The 20,867-nt window shown below is 39.9% G+C and overlaps 1 protein-coding gene and 1 long non-coding RNA gene across 13 annotated transcripts in view; one reads left to right on the top strand and one right to left on the bottom strand.

Moving 5' to 3' along the window:
• Positions 1 to 20,867, top strand: part of Cep350 (centrosomal protein 350) — a 128,307-nt gene that overhangs the window by 56,683 nt on the left and 50,757 nt on the right. For 3 of the 10 annotated variants that reach the window (XM_006529903.4, XM_006529905.4, XM_006529900.4), the window contains exons 16-26: positions 937 to 1,139; positions 1,709 to 1,872; positions 4,590 to 4,700; positions 5,312 to 5,452; positions 5,834 to 5,970; positions 7,253 to 7,384; positions 9,933 to 10,099; positions 13,805 to 14,001; positions 14,964 to 15,148; positions 15,715 to 15,802; positions 19,007 to 19,153. In XM_006529903.4, the coding sequence (XP_006529966.1) occupies positions 937 to 1,139; positions 1,709 to 1,872; positions 4,590 to 4,700; positions 5,312 to 5,452; positions 5,834 to 5,970; positions 7,253 to 7,384; positions 9,933 to 10,099; positions 13,805 to 14,001; positions 14,964 to 15,148; positions 15,715 to 15,802; positions 19,007 to 19,153 (1,672 nt within the window). The remainder of the gene's footprint in view (positions 1 to 936; positions 1,140 to 1,708; positions 1,873 to 4,589; positions 4,701 to 5,311; positions 5,453 to 5,833; positions 5,971 to 7,252; positions 7,385 to 9,932; positions 10,100 to 13,804; positions 14,002 to 14,963; positions 15,149 to 15,714; positions 15,803 to 19,006; positions 19,154 to 20,867) is intronic. The other 7 variants (NM_001039184.1, XM_006529907.4, XM_030243199.1 and 4 more) reach the window with 3 other exon arrangements.
• Gm51652 overlaps positions 16,343 to 20,867 on the bottom strand; it is a 34,124-nt gene continuing 29,599 nt past the window's right edge. For all 3 annotated transcript variants that reach the window (XR_003948067.1, XR_003948064.1, XR_003948063.1), the window contains 2 exons: positions 16,636 to 16,712; positions 16,343 to 16,543 (listed from right to left, as the gene is read on the bottom strand). This is a non-coding gene — a long non-coding RNA (predicted gene, 51652). The remainder of the gene's footprint in view (positions 16,544 to 16,635; positions 16,713 to 20,867) is intronic.

Raw genomic sequence — 20,867 nt, 5'->3', positions numbered from 1 at the left:
GAAAACCTATTTTAGTTTATTAAAAATGTCTTAAGGGCTGGAGAGATGGCTCAGCCGTTAAAGGCTAGGCTCACAACCAAAAATGTAAAAATGTCTTAATTGCACCAGGTGTGGTGTCCCATACCTTTGATCTCTGCTTGGGAGACAGAGGCAGGTGGATCTCTGTGAGTTCCAGTTCACCCTGGTCTACAAATCGAGTTACAGGACAGCCAAGGCTATACTTGAAAAAACAAAAAACAACAACTATGCTAAATACTTTGTAGATAATCTCTTAATTTATCCACCAAATAGAGATCCAATATAAGTAAATATGAATGAGAGGTGTCTTGTGATGTGTTAAATGCCTTAAGAGTTGTTACAATCAGTTATATGAAGTTACTTAAGAAAAGCTCAGACAGTGTTACAGTATTAAAAAATTCAGTATGCATAGTTAAACATATATTAAGCATTTGGAGATGACAGTATGCAAATAACTTTTTGCTATGACCTTTGGCTTAACAGAGAAAATTAAGAATCATGGCTTTAAAGAAATTTAAACACAAAATGATATTTTATTTGAGGTACATGTTTTAATATTTGTTTCTAAAGTTTTTACACAGTTATATTTTTATTAGTGTATAGTGGCTGTCTTAGGTTTTGCTTCATAATGGAATGAATGAACTGTGCTGTATGTGACTTGTTCAGTGCTAGTTTAGTCAATACGCTACTTCACTATTTTATTTAGAGGCCGTTTACCTAGCTTGTTCAACGCCGTGTATCTAGCAACTAGAGAAGTATTCATGCGATCCAGTCAAGCAGTGACTGTGGATGACTCCTCCATCATAGCTAGTATTGGTAAAGTTAATTCATGTTGGTAAAGAAAAAATGTTTGTTATTCTTTCTGATTACATGCTTCTTGGAATAGTTTCTCTAATGTCTTTATGCAAAAACTTCTAGTGGCTCTTCAGACAAGGGAAGATCTCAGAAGACTCCAACTTCTCCCCTATCTCCAAGTTCACAGAAATTGTTACAGTTTGACCTTCCTGGGACTTCCTTAGAAAGATCTAAGTCCTCAGTCATAGTACCTCCAACTACAACTGGATTTAAGCCCACTGCAGCTTTTACTGACGTGAATAAAACAGAGATGGCTTCAGCACCAGGTAAGCAGATTCATGCAGGTAAAAGTTTGAAAGTACAGGGTCCATATAACTCTGCTAGTGGAGTGCAGGCCTAGCCTGGGCTCACCGGACACCACATAAATCACACGCAGGATGCACACACCTCAGTCGAGGCAACCGAGTGAGTTAGGTGAGCTTGGGGTCCATGAAACCATCTGTCAAGAGAGAGGTAGAAACTAACAAGAAAAACTGCGAACTAAGTGGTAGGGAAATGTTACTTCAAGTTTATATGATTACTCTTTTAAGTATTGAGCAAAAACTGTGTAGAAATTAAATATTCAAAAGCATACGTTCAACAGTGTTCATTTTTTCCATGTTGTCATCGTTAGTCAAAACTCATCCCCCAAATATTATGTTTCATCTGTAGGCATGTAATATGTATATAGACATGCCCATAAGAGAGAAAAAGAAGTAACTATTAAAATACAGTATATTAGTAAGTCACTGTCTTTAGTACAAAGAAAAGGTAGATTTGTCACGTGCTCATAAAATGAGAGCTGGTGTTGTGGTTTTGTGTGAGCCTTTTGATTTAACGATGCATCTGTGCCCAGGTCCTCAGCGTTTCTCTCCTGCTGGCCTTCAGCATCGCATGGCTGCAGAACTCAGTTACCTGAGTGCTCTCGAGGAGTCAGTGCGCCAGCTGTCCGACGTGGAGAGAGTTAGGGGCATTGCCCTCGCTCAGCAGGAGAGTGTATCTCTGGCTCAGATCATAAAGGTAGTAGCTGAATTTTTGTAATTTGTTCCTGTGGTTTTCTTCTTTTCTTTGTGTTTAGAATTACCCTTAATGAGTTTTGTTTGGTAAACAAAACAAAACAAAACTTTCAAGCTAGGCATTGTGGTGCATATGTTTAATCCCAGCATTCAGGAGGCAGAGGCAAGAGTCTTTCAGTGAGTTCAAGGCCAGCAAGGTCTATATAGCAAGTTCCAGAGCAGCTAAGACTACATAGAGAGAAACCCTGCCTAAAAAAAGAAAAAAATTCAAACTTCCAAGGAGAATTAAAAATAGTCTGTATATTACCTATAACTAACAAAAGAAAAACTGTCACATGGATTACTAAAAAGAAACTGGAAGCCTGATTTGGTAGAGGACACTTGAATCTTATCATTTGTGAAGCTGAGTCAGGAGGATCAGGAATTTAAGGTCAACTGGAGCTCTGTAACCACACTCTTCCTTAAAGGCCAAACCAAACAAACCAAAACAATTGGCACCCCCAAGAGAATTGAGAATTGAATGTGCAGCCGAGCTGGAGAGCGCCATCTCAGTCACTCTGTCACATGCTTTGTTTTCCATGTCTTATACTCTGCTTTAATAACTGAAAATGAACGATTGAATTAATGAAGATTAATGATAACAGTCACCTTTTTTTTCCCTGAAATTGACTACGTTTCTCTGGGTGGTGGTTGTTGTTTTGTTTTGCTTTACTTTGTTTGTTTGTTGGTGGTGATTTTTGTTATTGTTGTTCTTTATATTTGTTAACATTTGTTATTATTTATTTAAAATGCATTTGTCTATTGTATGTGTATAGTCTCAGGCGATCAGAGGACAACTCATGAAAATCACTTCTTCCACCATGTCGGTCTTGGAGATTGAACTCGGGCTGTAGAGCCCGGCAGGAAGCCCCTTTCCTTGTTGTGTGATCTTGCTGCCCCCACTTTATTTGATTTTTTTTTATGCTTTATTTGAACTAAGCAAACCAACCAAGGAACCATTTCTGAGATCCAGATGTTTTATAAAACAAGGATAGTGTGCACTGTAACTCAGCACATCCAGAGGTTAACCAGTGTTCTCCTTTGTGGAAGCTCTAGGGCACCATTTTTATTTTATTTTACTTAGGTATTACATTCAATTAAACAATGCAGATTTTAGCTGTGCAGTTTTAATTAATGTATATTTCTCCACAACAACCATCTAATCAATAGAAAACTTCTCTCATCCCATGCCCATTTTCTGTTAATTCCCAGAGGGGTATTCAGTCCGTTTTCTTATGCTATGGCTTATTTTTTGTCTCTTCCAGAATTATATATGTATATTCATGTTTATTTCTAACTCTATTATAGTTTATTTTATTCAACATAAAGCTAGAATTTATGTATGACATTGTATTTTTGCCTAGTAATAAACCAGTGATTAGTAAGTAGGTCTTAATTGTCCATGTATTTTCTTGTTGGTTGATATACAATATATTTTCATTTTTCTTGCATGAATACCCAGGATTATTGCTTGGGTCATGTATAAGCACTTAAAACTTAGTGAAAAACTCTCATATTGTTTTCTAAAATGTGGGGTTTTTTGTTGTTGTTGTTGTTGTTGTTTTATTTTTTCTGAGACAGGGTTTCTCTGTATAGCTCTGGCTGTCCTGGAACTTACTCTGTAGACCAGGCTGACCTCGAACACAGAAATCCTCCTGCCTCTGGTTGCTGGGATTAAAGGCGTGCGCCACCACTGCCCGGCTTCTAAAATGGTTTAACATTGAATGTTTGGCCTCACTGCAGTAGAAAGACCATACTGATCATGGGTTTGGAATAAGCATTGAGTCTGGCAGTTCTTAACAAAGTAGACATCAATCTCTTTTTATGATTCATGGGCCATATTGAAAACATCTAGGGACTTTGTACTGTTGCAGTAACTGGATAACACTATTGTTAATTAGCCAGGGTAGGCAGGAATCCTGAATCCCTTTACAATGTGAAACAGTTACATACACCCACATACATGCTCACAGATACACAGATTTCTTTTCCATGCCATATTATAATTTAGGAAATCCCATTATATAACTTCATGTATAGGCTAACCACCTATAGGGAACCATGCTATTTAGTACCATTCCAGAAGAGATGGAACATATATACTTGGAATTAACACAGTATGGAATAATGGTGTCAGAAAGGATTTTTTTTTAAACCTAAAGGAGGCCTTTAGGGAGGCAACATTTTAGATGAAGTTGCTCCTTCAGAAACAAAGTCAAAATGATGAGAACTGAGACATTAATTTTATCTTCACATACATAACTTTAGTAAAATCGAAGAGTTAGATGGTATAGTTTTCTTTCTAGCCAGCTTTGGTATTCTCATAAAATTTCTGTATAGAAATAGTGATACATGGTAGATAGCCACTAAGTCCTGCCAGTGAACAGTAAGATGTCTGATGACGTTAGAGTGTGCTACCTTTCCTTTAGGCTTGGTGTTTGGCACCTGTCACTTACATTAGGAACAACACTGTGAGTCTAGTATGGTGGCTCATGTTTGCAATCCTAGCTCTTCAGGAAACTGAGACAGATTGCCTGTTAGTTCGAGGCCAGCTTGGTCCATAAAGGACCTATTTGAAGAAAACAGGAGGGAAAATAGGGAACAAAGCAATGTGTTGACTGTAGCAGCTGTAATAACACATTTTATGCTGAAGAATTAATATTTGATCACTTTAATTGAAAGGCACAGCAGCAACGTCATGAAAGAGATTTGGCCTTATTGAAGCTAAAAGCTGAACAGGAGGCTTTGGAGTGTCAGAGACAGTTAGAAGAAACCCGGAACAAAACAGCTCAGGTAATTTGTTTCCTGGCAGATGGTGGTTTATTAGACCTAAAACTTTATTTATTTATTTATTTATTTATTTGAAGATTTATTTATTTGAAGATTTATTTATTTGAAGATTTATTTATTAATATATTTAAGTACACTGTAGCTGTCTTCAGATGCACCAGAAGAGGCCATCAGATCTCATCATGGATGGTTGTGAGCCACCATGTGGTTGCTGGGATTTGAACTCAGGACCTTCGGAAGAGCAGTCAGTGCTCTTAACCACTGAGCCATCTCTCCAGCCCAGACCTAAAACTTTGTATTTAAAAAGTGACTGGAGAACTCATTAAGCATATAAGTGTAAAAAAGAAAGGTGGTAAATAATGTTTAGTCCTTTATATGTGGTAATTTCATGGCATTTGAGTTATGTAGCAAACCTTTGAAATAAGTAGTCAAAACTCAGTCCCAGTTTAGAGAAGCGGCAACCACGGTGCATAGTAGTTTATTACTTACAGACCCATTAACTGTGAAATCCAGGTTATAGTCAAATGTATTTTTCATCAAGTATGAAACACATTTGTAAGTTAAAATTAAGCTACACGGAAGGAAGACTAACCCCTAAGCGTTTTTATTTATAGGTCCATGCAGAATCTTTACAGCAGGTGGTTAAATCACAAAGAGAAGTGACTGAAGTCCTCCAGGAAGCAACTTGTAAAATAGCAGCTCAGCAATCAGAGACCGCGCGCCTCACCACAGATGCAGCGCGGCAGATCTGTGAGGTGAGAGCCACTGGAGCCTTTGTTCTCAGCCATCCTGGATAACTAAGAACTCGTCTGGAATGGGTGCCTAACACTGACAAGATGCATACTTTGACTTAGTGATTCTGAGTAAAGCCCCACTAAGGTCACATTATTTACTTGTTATGGGGAAGGGCTCGTGGGTTTGATGTTGCAGTCAGGGGACAGCTTGGAGGAGATGCCTCTCTCCTGCTACCCTGGGGGTCTCAGAGATCAAACTCAGGCCTGCAAGCTTGGCAGCCTTTGTCTGAGGAGCCGTCTGCGAGCCCAGTTCAGTGATCTTCCCAGGGCATCACGTTCCTTTTCAGCTCTCCTGACTCCTTTGTAAAGTCTACTTTTACTGTTTGGTGTGTTCACATTTAGATGGCAGAACTAACTCGAACACACCTCGCAGATGCCATCACAACTTCTGGAGTTCCCCTAGCAACACTGTACGACCACCAGCGGCAGCATTTTCCAGACTTCATGAGAAAACTGAGGACCAAAGCTGAAACAGATAGGTGAGTATGCAGCCATTCAGATCTATGTAACGAGGTACCTTTTCATCCTATGCACCATTTAGGGTCTAGAGGAAACAGTTATGGGTGTACAGTCCAATGGGAAGAGGAACATTTGTCAAATACTCAGTTAAGTGAATGAAAACTTTATAAACTTAGGTAAGTGTTAGAAAAGAAACGTGTTTCAGAGGTATGTAATACTGAAATTCAAGTAGCAGAAGGCCAGGAGATGAAGAAGGTGTTAGAGACTTATGATGGGGTATGGTAGATAAGGAGTGGGTGATAGAAAGGAGGCAAAGAGTCAGAGGAAAAACCTTGAAGGACAAAGGAGTACAACATATTTAAGTGGAATTCAAAACAGAGAAGGCCAGTGCGACTGGAAGAAGAGAGCAAAGAGGGAAGTGGTATGGAAACCTGGGTGAGACCTTGCAGATGTTAGAATTTTGGACTTTACTCTAGAAACAATCAAAAGTCATTTAAAAAGTTTTTTAAGACAAGAGTCTTACTTTGTAGCCCTGGCTGGCCGGGAGTTTATTATGTAGACTGGGCTCAGATCCTGCCTCCCAAGTGTAAAGGTGTGAGTCACTGTGCCTAGTCTGTGTGTGTATGTGTGTGTGTGTGTGTGTGTGTGTGTCTGTGTGTCTGTGTGTGTCTGTGTGTGTGTGTGCATGTGTGTGTTTTCTTTTGGGGAGACTTTTTTTCAGCATCCCACACTGGAAGTCAGTCTGGCCTGGCACTTGCTGTGCAGCGCAGCCCTGCTGTCCAGACCTGGTGGCAGTCTCTGCTTTCCTCCCCCATGTGCAGAGAGGACAAGCAGGAGCCATTACTCCAAGCTTTGTGGGTGGTTTGGTTTGTGTTGTTGTTTGGGGTGTTTGTTTACAGTTTTGTGATTTGTTTGTTTGTTTGTTTGTTTGGTTTGGGTTTTGAAACAGGGACTCACTCTGTAGATCAGGCCCCAAACTCAGAGGTCTGCCTCTGCTTCCCAAGTTCTGGGCTTAAATGCACGGGCCACCACTTCCTGCTTACTTTGTGTGTGTTTTGTGTGGGGGTGTCCTTAAATAATGTTTTAACTGTCTCTAATTCATATTTTTTTATTGAAACTAGGAGTGGCTAGTGAGAGTATTCTTTCTTTATATGTCCATTTCTGTTTGAATTCTAAAATGCTTTCTAAGACTTATTTTGTAATTGTTATCCATCAGGATTTTACGTTCTATTTCTGTGGAGCGGCATTTAAAGTCCTTACCTCCCTGGAGACCTGGTGCTTCATCAGACTTTGTTTTGCTTGTTTTAGGATAAGTCATTCTGCTTCACACTCCCAGAGTAAAGAAGGCGCTGTGGACTCCAAGCGGCAGAAGTTCTCCCCTTCCCGTGACAGTTACTCTGAGTCTTCAAGATACAAGAGTCATGATTACCGGAGGTGAGGAAGGCTTTCATCAGTACAGTGTGGTAAACTCTGATAAAAGCTCTAAATGTTGCCTTTTCCTTTTAAATTTTGTTTCTATGAATTGAATGATGGCCTTCAAAGTGCCAGTCTTCCTTTTTAATTAGCTAATATATAAAAAAAATTTGTCCGTGTAAAATACAGCTACTATTCCTTGAGAATATAGTAACCTGAACATTGTATAGGTTGTTCCTTTTACATGTAATATTTAGAGCAACCTCTCAAGTCAGGTAATAATACAGTTAGATTAGAGAAGGGAACTAAGACCCCTGGAGACAGTAAGACTTCAACTAAGGTGCTAGAGAGATGGCTCAGTGGTTCAGAGTGCTTGCTGCACAGTCCAGAGGACTGGACTTAGATCCAAGCACTGCGTTATGCTCTGTGCTCTTCTTGCCTGCATGTCTACATAGTCAAAAAACACTGGTACATGCAATTAAGACACCTGCTTGTACACACACACACACACACACACACACACACACACACACACACACACAGACAGGATTTGAACCTTGATTTATCTGGTTCTAAAGCCTGGGTTTATTGCACATTTCCACACTGACATCCTTTTTCTTTTTTATTTTCTCCCCCACCATTTCCTTTTCTCTTCCTCATCTTTGTCTCTCTTTTCCTCCCTCTTTCTTCTCTTTGCTTCTCCGTTGAGATTGTGGTCTCACAGTGTGCTGCTGAGTGACTTTAATTGGGATTACAAGCATGTGCCATGGCGGATGGCTTTATTCACATCTGAGATGTTACCGTGTATACTATTGTTATGAAGAATACTGAACAGTCTGTCCTTCATACTGGCACAATATGAATGTCTGTATTTCTCAGTTATGGTTCAGTCCTCTGAGTAGATTTTACAGGCTCCTTTCCAGCATTGCTAGTGGTAGGATAACCACATCATCAAGTATGATAAAGCCTCAGTTAAAGGGCTAAGGACTTGGACAGTAAGACATGAGAAGCACAACAGGGATTGATTACTTACGATGTCTGACACTGTGTGCTTCCTTTTTAACTTTAGCTGAGTGCTACTACCTCTGATGCTTCACGTAGGCCATTGGGTTACTACAGTGGACCGTTAATAGGTATCTTGTTCAGCCGTGTGATAACCAGGGTGATTTTTTTTTTTTAAGTTTGCACCCAATGCATCCATTCATACATGTTTGAAAGTTTTGCCAGGCTATTCAGGTTTCTTGTGACTATTTTAACTTCACATGTTTCCAGGGCTCATCTATGTTACAGTGTTTGTCATTACTGTATTAATACTGTCAAATCATATTCTAGTGCACATATATATTACATTTTACCTGTCAGCAAGTAGCCATTGCTGCTTGTTTTTGCATCTGGGGTATAATGAATAATTCTGCTGTGAACATTAATATTCAAACTTTTATATAGATGCATGTTTTCATATTTTATGAGTATATATTTAAGAAGTACTGAACCCTGTGATAAGTGTTTTATTTTGTTTTGTTTTTGAAAGACTGAAACTTTGTCAATAATTGCCAAACTCTCATCCGAAGTCTCAGTACTTTCCCACCTGGAGTGTAAAGTTTTCTCCCATGCTTAGGGACACTGGTTACTGTGTTTTGATTGTAGTCATTCAGGTGGGAACAATATGTACTTATATCTCCCAGATTCACCATAGCTAAAGGCAGGATTTTAAGGAAAGATAAAAAGTAAAAGCAAGTGAAATAAATACAGGAAGACTTAGCTCTAAAAGTAGGAAGAAAATTTAGATTAGAATCATGGGATATAAGAAAAGAGAGCTTTTATTTGATAATTAATTTTGATATAATTTCAGGCTTTTTAAATACTAGCAAGAATAATACAAAGTCCTTAAATATCTTTTATACAGAGTACCCAAAATGTTGATTTTTTCCCCTTGCTTGTGTGTTTTGTCTAATTTAAAGCAAATGAAGGTTTTAAAAGAAGGTACAGGGTCTGTCGATGACCTGGTAGGGTTTGCCTAGCGTGTGTAAGACTCTGAGCGCAATGCCTAGCACTACATAAAATCAACTGTGGGGCCTGGAGCCTCTGCCCAGTGCTTGGGATATAGTCAGGGGGACCCAGAGTTCAAAACCAGCATGGGCTGCACGAGACCTTGTCTAAAAGAAGAGGGGGAAAAAGAAGAAGAAAGGAAAAGACCAGCACTGACTGGTACTTTTAGAAGAAAAAAGCAATTTATGAATTTAAAGTGAGAAGTTTAGATTGTTTATCAAGAACATTTCCAGTAGAACAGTTAGTGATAAATCACAGTATTAATGAAAGAAAATGGAGATAGTGAGCAGAAGCCTCCTTTAACTAAAAAATGTGACTGTTAACGAAATAGGGATGTGGTAACCTGTGAATACTGGTTGTCTGTTGTATTTCCAAGGAAAACAACCTCTCCTGATCTTTCTGCGTGTTTTGTAGTATGTCTGTTTCCTTCAGTTTGTGACTTGAGTATGAAGCACAATCTTTTGGCTGAATTAGTTTACTTTGAAGTTATGATGTAATTTCTTTTCTGTATGTTGTTAAGTAGTAGTGGTAGCAGCCGACAGGACAGCCCTTCCGTTCCACCCAGTAAGGAGAATGAGAAGCCATTCCATGGTGAGAAGATGGAGAGCTCAGTTGATGAACAGTTGCAGACAGCCGCAGATGATTCCTTACGAAGTGACAGTATTCCGTCTCTGCCTGATGAGAAAGGTAACTTTCCTTGTATACACGTGACAAACTGGAGGAAGAGCCATCCTTGGGACAAAGTGGCAAATAAGTCCATTAAACTCACTCATTGACTCACTTGCTTTTGTTGTGCTGCTGGAATTTGAACTCAGGGCCGTGTGCATGCTAGGCAGTTGCTTTATTGAGGAATTGGACTCTCTGGCCTTGAGGTTTTATCTGGAAAATAGTAGTTAAAAGTGATAGACTTGCACATTTACTTTAAGAGGTTACTACCAAAATGGTGTTTCTCTTTACTGCTTATAGTAACTTGAAGGAATTATTAAGAAAAAAAAGGAACCAAATATTAAAGGTTTAGAAAATTCTCAGCCAATCCCTATTTTTATTGTTTAAAAATTTTTATGTGTGTGAGTGTTTTGCCTGTGTGTATGTCTATGTACCACATATGTGCTTGGTGCTGGCAGAGGCCCAAAGTGGGAATTGGATCCTCAAAACTGGAATAGATGGTTGTGAGCCATTATGTGGCTGAGAATCAAACCTGGGTTCTCTGGAAAGGAAGCACTGTTCGTAACCACCAACCCATGTCTCCAGCCCTGCCACTCTGTATCTTAGAGGGGAGCTGCAGAGGAAGGCAAGTGTACAGATGCAGTTACCAGCAGAAACAATGCCAGTTAAACTAAAGTAGGCAGGACAAAATAAAACAAAGGAGAGCAGACTTCTAGCATTGTACAGGATGAGTCATCAGCGAGACTGAAGCTGTATTCTTCGAAAGCGAGAAGGAGGCAGTTAGCAGGTCAGTAAGACTGCTGCTGTCAGGCCAGGCCAAGGCACCAGGGCTGTTCACCCACCCTGCTTCCAGCAAGTAGAACAGTAGCATTGTCCACACTATTCCTATACTTATTTGTAATTGATATAAAATTGAAACATTCTCACTTACATTAGTATTTTACATCCCTGGATTTATATGAACAATTTACACATAAATGAAACTAGAAAAACTACCAATACTTAAGTCCTATTTTTCCACTTGCAATCTCAGTCAGGTATATTTTGACCCTGTGGGGGAAAAATTAATATCCAGAACTACCAATAACAGGAAGAAGAGAGAAGAGACATTTTTTGCGGTTCTCGAGAGTGAGATGTTTCCTGGCATGGTGGGTGCTTAAGCATGCTCCCCACATGCCGTTCATCTACATTCTAGTCAGCTGTCTTTGGCATAATTGTTCCGTGTTTTTTCCTGGATGACAAACAGGTTCATGTGGGGGTTTTCATTGTTGTTCATTGTTGTTGTTTTTGTTTTTCCAAGACAAGGTTTCTCTGTATAGCCCTGGGTATCCTGGAACTCTGTAGACCAGGCTGGCCACCTGCCTCTGCCTCCTGAGTGCTGGGATTAAAGGCATTTGCCACCACCACCCAATCAGGGTCATGATTTTTAAAAGGACACCCATGCAGCTTTCCTTTGCCTCTCCTGAGTGAGAACTTACTTCTAAGATAAGATCTGTTTTGAAGTCAAAGCAGTGTTTCACCGGATGCTAGGAGAGAAGTTTGTGAACCTAAGTTCATTGAGCTACTGATAAATCTCATTGCAGAGTGGCACAACCATGCGGCTTCTCTGATCGTCCAGCATAGGGCACACTCTTCTGAGAGTAAATTTTGTAGCCACTGGGTTCTCAGGTGTTTTACCAGCAGTCAGTTTGTGGGCAGTTTGCTTTGTGAAATCTGGGTAAATAAGAAATTGGATGATTGAGACTGTGATAAGGAGTTATGCTGGTCTAGAAAAGAGAGGATTCAAGATTACTTTTCTATGGTTCATAACCTCACTCATCCCAGGAAGTCTGCCAGGTTCCCAGTAGCAGGCATGAATTTTGTCCTTAAGCCCCACTAGACACCTGTCCTTCCACATAACGAGTGCGAGTGCTGCTCATTGCACCTTTGTGCAGTAATCATTGTGGTTCCCAGGTGTTGGAGATGGGAGGATGGTGCAGTGGCTGGTGCAATGGCTTCCTTCCGTTGGCGGCTTGCACAGTAATCTTCTGGAACTATAAAACTGAGACCACAGGAAAGAGGCTTTCAGGTTAGATCCAGCTTGAGTCATTAAAGTTGTGTATCTGAAGTGTGTTCAGCTGTAGGATAACTTTTATTTCTTTGCTATAATGTTAAATGTTTATAAACTTTTTTTCCTTGTTTCCTTTGTAAAGCATCTGGTCATAAACTTTGTATAATAAGGCTTTCCTAGTTGATCTGTAATTGTTCTTTATGAAAAATATTAATTTTTTAATATATTTCTTTTTTATTATTTAACTTTTAAAATTCTTTGTGCCTTTCACATCAGGCACCTCAATCCCACTCATCTCTCCATCTCTTCGTACCCACCTTCCACCCTTGTTACCTCCCCACAAAAGAAAAACAAATCTTGTCGTGGAAGCTGTAGTGTGCCCCGTTATGTCCCATGGTGCCACCCTCTTGTCCACACTTCTTTACTTGCAAATGTTCACTGCAGTGACTCATTGGTCTGGTTCCAGGCCTCTGGCTTCTGCTATACTATCAATACTGGATCCTCACTGGGACTCCTTGGATATCCTGTTGTCGCCCTGTGTCGTGGAGACCCTGCAGCTTTGGATCTGCAGGACTGGCCCCTTGACAAGCTCCAGCAGCTCATAGATGGGTAGATGCTGGGGTGGACCAACTCCAAGCCTTGGCTCTGGGCCTGGGTGGTCGCTGAGCTGGTCAGCCTGCCAGCTCTCCTTCCCCCATACCACCAGGAGAGGCTCTCCATCTCTGCTGCAGAGCTCATCCATTGCTGCAGCTGGCAAGGGGCAGAGCCAGTTCTACTCACAGGCCCTCAGGCCAGCTCACCCATACCCATGCCAGCAGGGCCATCTCTATTGTGCTGCCCAGTCAAGGTGCAGGGCCTGCTCTCCTGAGTGCTGCATCAGGCAAGGGACTGGGCCAACTTTCCTCACCCTGAACCCCTGCACCCAAGGCCAGCTCTACTGTATTGCCCAGGTGAGGTACAGGACATGCAGTTGGTGAGGGACAAGGCCAGTTCTCCCACTCTCATCACCTTTGGGCTGGCTCTCCTGCATAACATGGTGGTGAGGGGTAAGAAAGAGGGCATCTCTGCCTTGCCCATGCCACCATTGGGTTTCAAGTTTCAGGGGCAGCTCACCTGCTCTCTCTATCCCCAGGGTCAGCTCTATTGTACTGCCCAGGTGAAGTTCAGGGTGTCTTGAGTGTTGCAGCAGGAGAGAGACAGGGCCAGCTCTCCTGATTTCTGTAGCCTGTGAGAGGCAAGATTAGCATATTTCTTATTCTAGCATTTCTAGGTATTTTTAGAGAGGCTTTTTTTTTTCTTATTTGTAAGATATTTAATTTTTCCTCTTAAATGCTAGGTACAGTTCTGAGAATTTCTATAGAATTGCCTCAGTAAGAGGCAAAAGGGGTTCTACTTAAAGGCCTACTGAGAATAATGATTCTGACTGGGTATGGGGCTGGAGATGTAGCTCAGTTGGAATCATGCTTGCCTGGCACACACTAAGATCTGGGCTTGAAGCGCAGCACCACATAGCATAAACTAGATGTGATGGCGTGCAGCGTGGCACACCTGTGAGCCCAGCACTTGGAAGGTAGAGGCAGGAGGATCAGGAATTAAGGCCTGGGCTATGTGGGACCCTGTGTCACACCCTTCCTTCCCCTGTAAAAGAATTATGATGTTTCTCTCCATTCTATTAGACTCAACTTCTATTGCAACAGAATACTCCCTGAAATTTGATGAATCTATGACAGAAGATGAAATAGAAGAAAAGTCATTTCGCTCTCTACTACCTTCTGAGAGTCATCGTAGATTTAACATGGAAAAGAAAAGAGGCCATCATGACGACTCGGATGAGGATGCTTCCCCAGACAAGACTGCTCTGTCTTCTACCAAGGTGCGCTTTTACTAAGGAGGCTCATGATTGCAGTCATAGGTTTTCAAAAGTATGAGAACACATTTATATAAATACCAGGTATATAATTGGCAACTATCAGAGATATTGTCCAAGATCAGATTTATATTATACATGTAAAATCTGGCTTGGTTGCTCAAATAAAATAGAATATAAACTTTTTAGTTATAATAAGACCTTTAAAGATCTCAACCAGTATTACAGCTTTTTCATTTCATCCATTTGAAATATATATTCTTCTTTCCAAAGTGTATGCTTAATGGGAAAGAGGGACAGAGTTTTACCCTGCTTGGTTCCCAGTCCACTGCATGACTTGCAGTAACTGTTTATTTAAAAAAAGGTTCAATTTTTTTTTTTAGGTGAATGTCACTTCCTTCCTCTCCTCTTTTTGAGCAATATTTTCTTATATGGTAGATGGTTTATACAATGCTCATTTGTTTCATTTCTTTTTTATTCATTTCTTTTTAAGATGAAATCTCACTGTGTTCCTCAGGCTGGTCTCAAACGTGTTCATGCGATCCTCATAGCTTAGCCTCTGGAACTATAGTCATGTGACTCCACCGTATATCCTCATAGCTTAGCCTCTGGAACTATAGTCATGTGACCCCACCATATATCCTCATAGCTTAGCCTCTGGAACTATAGTCATGTGACCCCACCGTATATCCTCATATCTTAGCCTCTGGAACTATAGTCATGTGACCCCACCGTATATCCTCATATCTTAGCCTCTGGAACTATAGTCATGTGACCCCACCGTATATCCTCATATCTTAGCCTCTGGAACTATAGTCATGTGACCCCACCGTATATCCTCATATCTTAGCCTCTGGAACTATAGTCATGTGACCCCACCGTATCTTTTGTAATTTGCTTTTTATAAATATGTAACTTTCTAAATGAAGTTAAGTGCTAAAAGTTTTGAAATAAATTGTGTGCTTTAGGAGCTGAGCATGCCATTCTCAGGAGGACAGGATAGCTTTTCTAAGTTCACCATGGAGATGGTGCGGCAGTACATGAAGGAAGAGGAAGTGCGCGCAGCTCACCAGTCCTCACTTCTGCGTCTTCGAGAAAAGGCCTTAAAGGAGAAGACAAAGGCCGAACTAGCCTGGCTAGAGCATCAGAAAAAGCAAGTTCTTTCAATAAGTATCGTTTTCAGTACTCAGGGGTTTTTTTGAAATAAGACATGCTTTATGTGTTATGATGTTTTTATTTTTGATGTTGGGAATCAAACCTGGGTTTGGTGAATGCTAAACACTGTGCCAAGTGTGAGCCACGTTCCCAGCCTGTCTCATCTGATCTGATCTCATCAACACAGTTCTCAAACTAAAAATAGTGGCAATAATCTTTGGTTTGTGCTACTTTACAAGATAATTTTTGTATTGGTAAATGTTTTCATTTCTTAGCTCACTTTCTCCAACTCATTACAGGTTGTCATTTTATACCTAATGCCTCTTAAGTGCTGTATGTTGCTCAAAGTATTGCTTAGAGGATGGAGTCCAGGGCCATCACACACCCTCACACATATACACACACACTCACACTCAGTAAAACACTTGCTGAAACTGGTACTTGTAGCAATTGCTTTCCACATAGAAAGACAGATATTAAATTAGTTTATAGGCTTTAGAAGAGTTAAGAATTTTTGAGATAATAAGTTTATTATTTGTATTAATGAAAGACTATGCTTTTCAGGCATCTACGAGACAAAGGAGAGGATGATAAGATGCCCCCACTCCGGAAGAAACAGCGTGGTTTGCTTTTAAGACTTCAGCAAGAAAAGGTGTGTTGGGAACAGCACCTGTGTGACGGTTTGTCCCAAGGGAAGCTTGTGAATGGAGCTTTACCTAATCACAGTTTGCTGTTATCACTGCTTCTAAGATCCAGCTGATCCAGCTGCTTATTCCTGTAGGACAAGGATTATGAGGCATTTCTTGCTAGTCTCACCTATTTCTCTTATTTTAAAACTGTCATATTGCTTACTAGACAGTCAAATGTACCTTCATGTACTACAGAGAATAAAAAACTACAAAATACAAATTACAAAATTAAGCTATGTGTAGAAGAGTAGATGTGGGTTAATACTTCGCACTGTTTCCTTGCGTAGTAGTTTATGGCGTGCATTACATATCGACCAGATTCATGGCTTAGTGAACTTAGAAGGACCTTAACTTTGTGTTCTGGAGAGACAGCATAGTACATGATGATTAGGAACTCGGGTTCTGGGGTCTGATTGCCTGGAATAAGGTGATATGAGCGATGTCATAGATTATTACTTAAATAGTGTCAAAAAATCGGTTTACCCAGGAATGTCATCACTGACTGTATTATTTATTATAGGAAATGCATTAACTTTCTGTTGACATAATGAACACCCAAGGTGAAGAACAGGGTTTATTTTGGTTATATTTGAGAGGTTTCAGTACGTGGTTGGTTGGTTCAGTTGCTTTTGGACCTGTAAGTTAGGTAGGTAGTGTATCATGACAGGATCACAAAATCTTGAAGGATGGGAAGCTCTTGGTAGCTAGGAAGTAAAGAGAGAGAAAAGAAGAGACTAGTCATAACCCCAATTTAAGTTCCTCTCAAGAGTCTACCCCTGCTTAATCACTCACTGACCTTCTAATACGTGGATCTTAGGAGACACTTATCCAATGATAGCAGAAGATTCACATCCTCTTCCCTCTTTGGATTCCCTGGAAAAGTCATTGAGTTATATGTTATTTGCTTCAGAAATTCAAGCACAAACCAGTGCCCTAGCACAAATTGGGGACATCAGATTGAACTGATAAGTCATATTCTTTACTTTTATGCACATACAGTTAAAAAAGTATATGTTGATTAACAAAGCCCTAATTAAGTAGTAAAAATGATAATCTCATGATTGTGACCCTTACATTTGTGTGTCATCTGTGTTTAACAAAAATGTAAAGCTCACACTTAGGCCCTGCTTTGGCTAGCTGACTACAGTGATTAATGCATGGAAAAGTATTTGTGCAGTAATTTGAATTGGAATTCAAAAAAGCCAAGTGTTTTTGTCTTTTTAAATTTGTGTGTTCCATTAAATTCTTAAAATGAACATACCAAATATCTTAGGGTTTTATCGCTGTGAATAGTCACCATGTCCACAGCAACTCTTATAATGGCAAACATTTAATTGGGGCTGGCTTACGGTTTCAGAGGTTCAGTCCATTATCATCATGGCAGGAAGCATGGCAGTGTGCAGGCAGACATGGTGCTGGAGGAGGAGCGGAGAGTTCTGAAGGCAGCCAGGAAGGCACCTCTCCCTGCAGTGATTGGAGCTCAAGCACTAGAAGCCCTTGTAGCTGACTCCTACACTGACACACTTCCTCCAACAGTACCACATCTATTCTAACAAGGACATACCTCCTAACAGCGTCACTCCCTGTGGGCCAACCATTCAGACACACTCGTCTATGGGGCCAAACTTATTCAAAGCACTATAGAGTCAGACTTTGATAATTGTTGAGTCTGTCTTATTTTATTTTACATAATAATTTCAGTTCTGCCCATTTTCCTTCAAATGCCTTAATCTCATTATTTATAGTTGATAAATGTACATGGTATAAATGTACCACATTTTTTAAATTCATTCTTATGTGGGGAGACTTCTGGACTGGTTCCATATTGTGGTTATTATTATGTGTGCAACAGTAAACACAGCTGTGCAGAAATCTCTGCATTCTGATGACTTATAGTCCTATTTAGATGCTGGATTGTATTTCTGTCTGGATATGGTGAGATGGTATAACTGGGTCATTTAGTATTCTATTTTTAGGTTTTAAAAGAGACTCCATACTGATTTCCATAGTGGTCACACCAGTTCACATTCCTACCCGTAGCATTTAATGGTTTCTCCTTCTCTATGTCCTTATTAGCATTTCTTGTCCTGTTTTCTTAATGATAGTTGTCTTTCAGTTTGCATTTCCTTATTGTAGACTGACAACACAGCCCCACTCCAAAATGCCACTTTTACTTGAAAGAATTATCAACAAGCAAACTATGCTTATTCCTGTCTTCAGCAGTTAAGAGCATTGCTACTCTTGAAGAGGACTTGGGTCATTTGAATAGTGAAAATGTATTTTATGCCACATTAGAATGAATCCAGACCATTAAACTGTTAACTTTTCAGATAGCTAATAATAAAAACAAAAAACAAAAAACAAAACCAACCCAACAACTCTCAGACATGACTAATGAAAATAGCTGGTTTTTAGTGTCTTTATTAGCTTTTCTCATTAGTAAATTGAGTGGGCAGAGAGATGGCTTAGAGGTTAAGAGAACTGGCTGTTCTTCCAGAGGTCCTGAGTTCAATTCCCAGCAACCTTAGGGTGGCTCATAACCATCTGTAATGAGATTTGGTGTCCTCTTCTGGCATGCAGGCATACATGCAGGGAGAATGTTGTATACATAATAAATAAATAAATAAATAAATAAATAAATAAATCTTAAAAACAAAAAACAAAACCCTGCATTATGGGCCATAGACTGTTATCATTGATTTGCTTTTCCTACTGTTAGGAACTTCTTAAAATAGTTCATGACATAAAACAGTTATAGAGTTAAAGCATTCTTTAGATAGCGAGAAATGTTAGGATTTAAGAATTTAACAGTACAATAGTGGTTACACTAATTGGCTTGCTGATGTGCAGCTATTAAACAGGTAAATGTAAACATACAGTAACATTATAGGAAAATGTGAAAGATATGAAAGGTTAACAAGGACTATGAATTTGCCAGCATGTTTGACTATAGTTATTAAAGCTAAGAGATCATACTAAACTGTTTTAGAATGATGGAGTTATTTATAACATTTTCCCTCCACTAATTCAAAATGTTTTGAATTCAAAATGCTATCTTGAATTACATTGTATCTGTATTCTGTTGATGACTTCATTCTTTTTTTTATGCTACTTTGAATTTATCTCCTTCAAATCTCAGTCCCTTTTCCTAATTCTTTAAATGTTAGGCAGAAATCAAACGTCTTCAAGAAGCCAATAAGGCAGCCCGGAAAGAGAGGCAGCTGATCCTTAAGCAGCAGGAGGAGATCGAGAGGATCCGCCAGACCACCATAAAACTGCAGGAGAAGCTCAAGTCTGCAGGGGAGAAGAAATTGGTAACTTAAATGAAGTTTTTATTAATCTGCTTTGTGCCTGTGTTGCTTGTTAATCTTGGCTCACTTTGTCTTCTGAAGTGATAGGTATGTTTGTTCAGTGTGATGTAATAATGACTTGGATAAAGTCTTGTGTGCCTCGAAAACATCTTCTCGTGGTATGTGGTTATCTCGGAAGAAACACATGGTTCGTTCTTTAGCTTTAAATTCTTTCTCTTTTGAATTAAAGTGGGTTAGAATTCTTGGATTTGCTGATCTGTCATTATGCCTCAAAATTAAAAGGAGAGGCTCTGTTCTCATTATATGGTATTCCTCTCAGCTATCCAGATTAAAGGAGACATTTAGGCAAGAGCAAAACCTGCATCTCTGCTAAGGTACAGTGGGGTGTCAGTACTAGGTTGGAATAGTCAGGATTTTATAACAATTTAAAATTTTTAAATCCCAATTTTCCCTATTTTGATTTTTGAAACATTCTTAAAAATCAAAAATTAAGCCCATGATAAATTTATTTTTCTGAGTTGCTTGAAAATAAGTAGCCAACAAATTAACTCTGATATATTATTACTACTTAACTTCAAGTCTTTTCAGTTTCTCTACTTATCAAAATGGTGCTCTTTACAGCAAATCAACTCCAGATTGCTAGTGGAAGTTTTTTGTATCTTTTTGTTTTTCCTCCTTCAGTCTAGAATAGGTTCTTGACCTTATATGAGACTACACGACAGTCACTTTGTAGAACGTTCCCTAATGGGCTTTGTCTGCTGTTCCCTTGACATTAGATTCAGATTGTGTACCTGTGGTAGGAGGATCGTGTAAGTGATTTTGTATTTGTTGCCACCAACAGGTAGACCTTGATTTTGATTTTGATTGATCCCATTATTGATCCTTGTGCCTCAATCACTTGATTAGTATGTACTAGACTTTACTGTGTTAATGAATTACTTTTCTGTTACTGTGACAAAACACTGCCATCAAAGAAACATATAAAAGAGAGCATTTAAATAGGTTGTCAGTTTCAGAAGGGTTTTGGCATCAAGTAGCGGGCATGTTGGCTGGAGCAGCTGAGAGTTTACATTTTGATCCACAGGCAAGAAGCAGAGAACACACTGGGAATGGCACAACTCTTGAAAACTCAAAAGCCTGCACCCTATAGCACACCTCCTCCAGCAAGGCCACACCTCTTAATCCTTCCCAGTCAGTTTTACCACCTGGAAACTCAGTGTTCAAATGTGAGCCTACGGCGGCCATCCTCATTCAGGGCACCACAGTTGTTTATCTTCTCTCTCCCTGTCGTCCTTCTCCGTGGACTGTGGCGCGTTTGCTAGGGTGTTCTCTGTGGAAAGGCGGTCCTAACTGCTCCCCATGTGTGTCTGTGCTCAGGCCGTGGTGCTGATCACTTATTGCACAGGAACTAACATGTCGTCCTGGTTACTGGGATCCTCCGCTTGCGCCATGCTCCGGAATTAGATGCTTTTTACTCTGCTCAGCTCTCGTCCCCCACCCTTCCCCTAGACACAGGTGGGGACATGCTTCTCTTTCTAGTGACTTTAGGTCTCATTTGTTCAGGAGCAGGAAGGAAAAGAGAACAGGTCTGCTTTGTTTGTAATTTCATGAAATTTAAACAGACAAGATGATCTGTACCTATCTTCTTGTAAAGTAATGAGTATAACTTAAATTTTATGGGAAAGGTATATAAGTGTCACTGTTGTCTGTGGATTTT

Source organism: Mus musculus, chromosome 1 (assembly GCF_000001635.26).
Source record: "Mus musculus strain C57BL/6J chromosome 1, GRCm38.p6 C57BL/6J".
Taxonomy (NCBI): Eukaryota; Metazoa; Chordata; class Mammalia; order Rodentia; family Muridae; genus Mus; species Mus musculus.
Note: the sequence above shows the minus strand (reverse complement) of the source record. Positions and strands in the feature narration are given on the sequence as shown.